The 2,211-nt window shown below is 35.2% G+C and overlaps 1 protein-coding gene across 9 annotated transcripts in view; it reads left to right on the top strand.

Annotated features, from left to right (window-relative positions):
* The window catches only part of CEP128 (centrosomal protein 128), a 357,353-nt gene that overhangs the window by 328,274 nt on the left and 26,868 nt on the right, over positions 1–2,211 (top strand). For all 9 annotated transcript variants that reach the window (XM_023528829.1, XM_023528828.1, XM_023528831.1 and 6 more), the window contains one exon: positions 1,712–1,823. In XM_023528829.1, the coding sequence (XP_023384597.1) occupies positions 1,712–1,823 (112 nt within the window). The remainder of the gene's footprint in view (positions 1–1,711; positions 1,824–2,211) is intronic.

The raw sequence follows: 2,211 nt of genomic DNA, 5'->3' as shown, positions 1-2,211 counted from the left end.
TAAGTTTCAGCTGTACATTTTAACAGTAAGGCATATATATACATTTACATTGTGTGTTCACCTCCCATAGTTAGATTTCTTTCTGTCACCACATATTTGACCCCTTTTACCCCGTCTACCTCCTCCCTACCCCCTCCTCCCTACCCTCTGGTAACCACTAGCCTATAGTCCATGTCCACGAGTCTGTGTTTGTTTGTCCTGTTCATTTGTTGCTTCTAGGTTTATATCCCACATATAAGTGATATCATGTGATTTTCAACTTGTTCTGTCTGGCTTATTTCGCTTAGCACGATTATCTTAAATCCATCCATGTTGTCACAAATGGCAGTATTTCATCTCTTCTTATGGCTGAGTAATATTCCACTGTATATAAGTGCCACAGCGTCTTTATCCAATCATCTATCGTAGGACACCGGTTGTTTCCATGTCCTGGCCAGTGGATCTCATTTGAATCACTTCCCCCAGGCACAGTGTCCCTAAGCCATGGGGTCTTCAGGCACACCATAGTTTCTCATCACAGCACCTTCATGCGCATCTCGATCGTCATTTCCTTACCACCGACTCCTGCTCCCCCTTACCGCCAGCTTTCTCCCACCCCTAAGTTTTCACCTGGTTGATTCATCTCCCAGAGGGACCTTCTCTGGACCACAAATCTAAATTTAGTTCTTCCCATTGCTTCCTATTCTTGTAGAAGTTATCATAGTTTTTTCATTATATTGTGATGTGTGTAGTTTGTCAAATGCCTTTCTCTCCCACAAGCCCGAAGATTTCATGATCATATACCTCGTGTTTTCTTTGTTCTTTAACCAGCACGTATTAGGTGCCCAGTAAATTATTGTAGAATGAATGAATGAGTATAAGAAAGAAAAAAAGAATTGTGTAAATAATTAGAAAACATTCAAGGGAAAAATTTGCAACTTTACTATCACAGAAAAGTATATTAAGGCATCTATTTTTATCTAATTAGTGAAATTATTTGAAGTTATAATTCCCATTTTCTGCTAAGATTTGGGGAGAAGGACCTATTCATATTATCTATGAAGAAAGAGACCTTTTCCGTATTCATTTTTGTTTATGTATTAAATATGTATTGAATGAGTAGGAGGATTAGTATAATCATTATGGAAAGCAGCCTAGCTAAAAGTATTTAAAAACATCAAATTATTTTTATTAAGCCAGATTTCCACCTAAGAATTTGTCATAAGGAATAGTCCTAAATATGGAAGTTTATATATTTAAAGATATTTCTCACAGTGTTATTTATAGGAGTAAGACATTGGGAACTACCTAAATGCCCAGTAAAGCATGCTTGCTAGCTAAGTATAATATATCCGCTAGATAGTATATGGGTAACACGCAAGCTAAAGGTGAGGATAATATAATAACTTGAAAAATGTTTGTACTATTAATGTAAATAAGTGAAGAACACAAAGTTTTATAACAATGTTTATAAATCCTGCTCACAGAAAAAAAAAGACCGGAAAGAAATATGTCATGCTATTATCATGGCTACGGGTGATTTTCTTCTCTTTTTTTCATGTTTTCTTTAACACGCACAGATTTTATTTTTTGCAAGGGTTGTAATTATATGAAATTATGGTATAACATAACTCGTGTATTAAGGTTCAATTTCATTTTCAGTACACTTAAATGAGTCCCGATGCTTACATTTTGTAATCAGTCAACCGAAATGCTGTGCTGTCTTTTTTAGGATGACAGACCCTTTGGTGAAAGTTCCCATGCTTATGGCTTAGATCACTCATCCTCCTCTTGGCAGGATCACAGTCGCTTCCTGTCTAGTCCACGATTTTCACACTTGAACTGTAAGTAATGAAGTCCTGTATCAGTTTTTAAATTGGATTTAAGAAAATGCAACTCATGGAAAGGTTAAGATGTCGCCTAGTACACAATAGTAATATTCATGTTATGAGTTTGAAAAAATTTGTCTTTTATGAATCATACAAATAATACCCCCTAAGTACATTTACAATATTACCCAATTTACTGAACTGTATATGGAATCCCTCCTTTGTAGACCTTACTCTTATCAGAAAAACTTAAAAGGAATCACCCAAGGTAATAATCTTAATTAAGCAAAGGTTTTGTGTAAAGGGTGGGTGTGGATGATTGGGTAAAGGAAGATAGATGGTATTATAATAACATTCAAATCATCAAAAAGTAGAAAATCTTTGCATAGAATTATTTAGAAAT

This window comes from Pteropus vampyrus, unplaced genomic scaffold, assembly GCF_000151845.1.
Source record: "Pteropus vampyrus isolate Shadow unplaced genomic scaffold, Pvam_2.0 Scaffold32, whole genome shotgun sequence".
In the NCBI taxonomy this organism is placed as follows: Eukaryota; Metazoa; Chordata; class Mammalia; order Chiroptera; family Pteropodidae; genus Pteropus; species Pteropus vampyrus.
The sequence above is the reverse complement of the archived record's forward strand: the minus strand, read 5'-3'. Positions and strand labels throughout refer to the sequence as shown.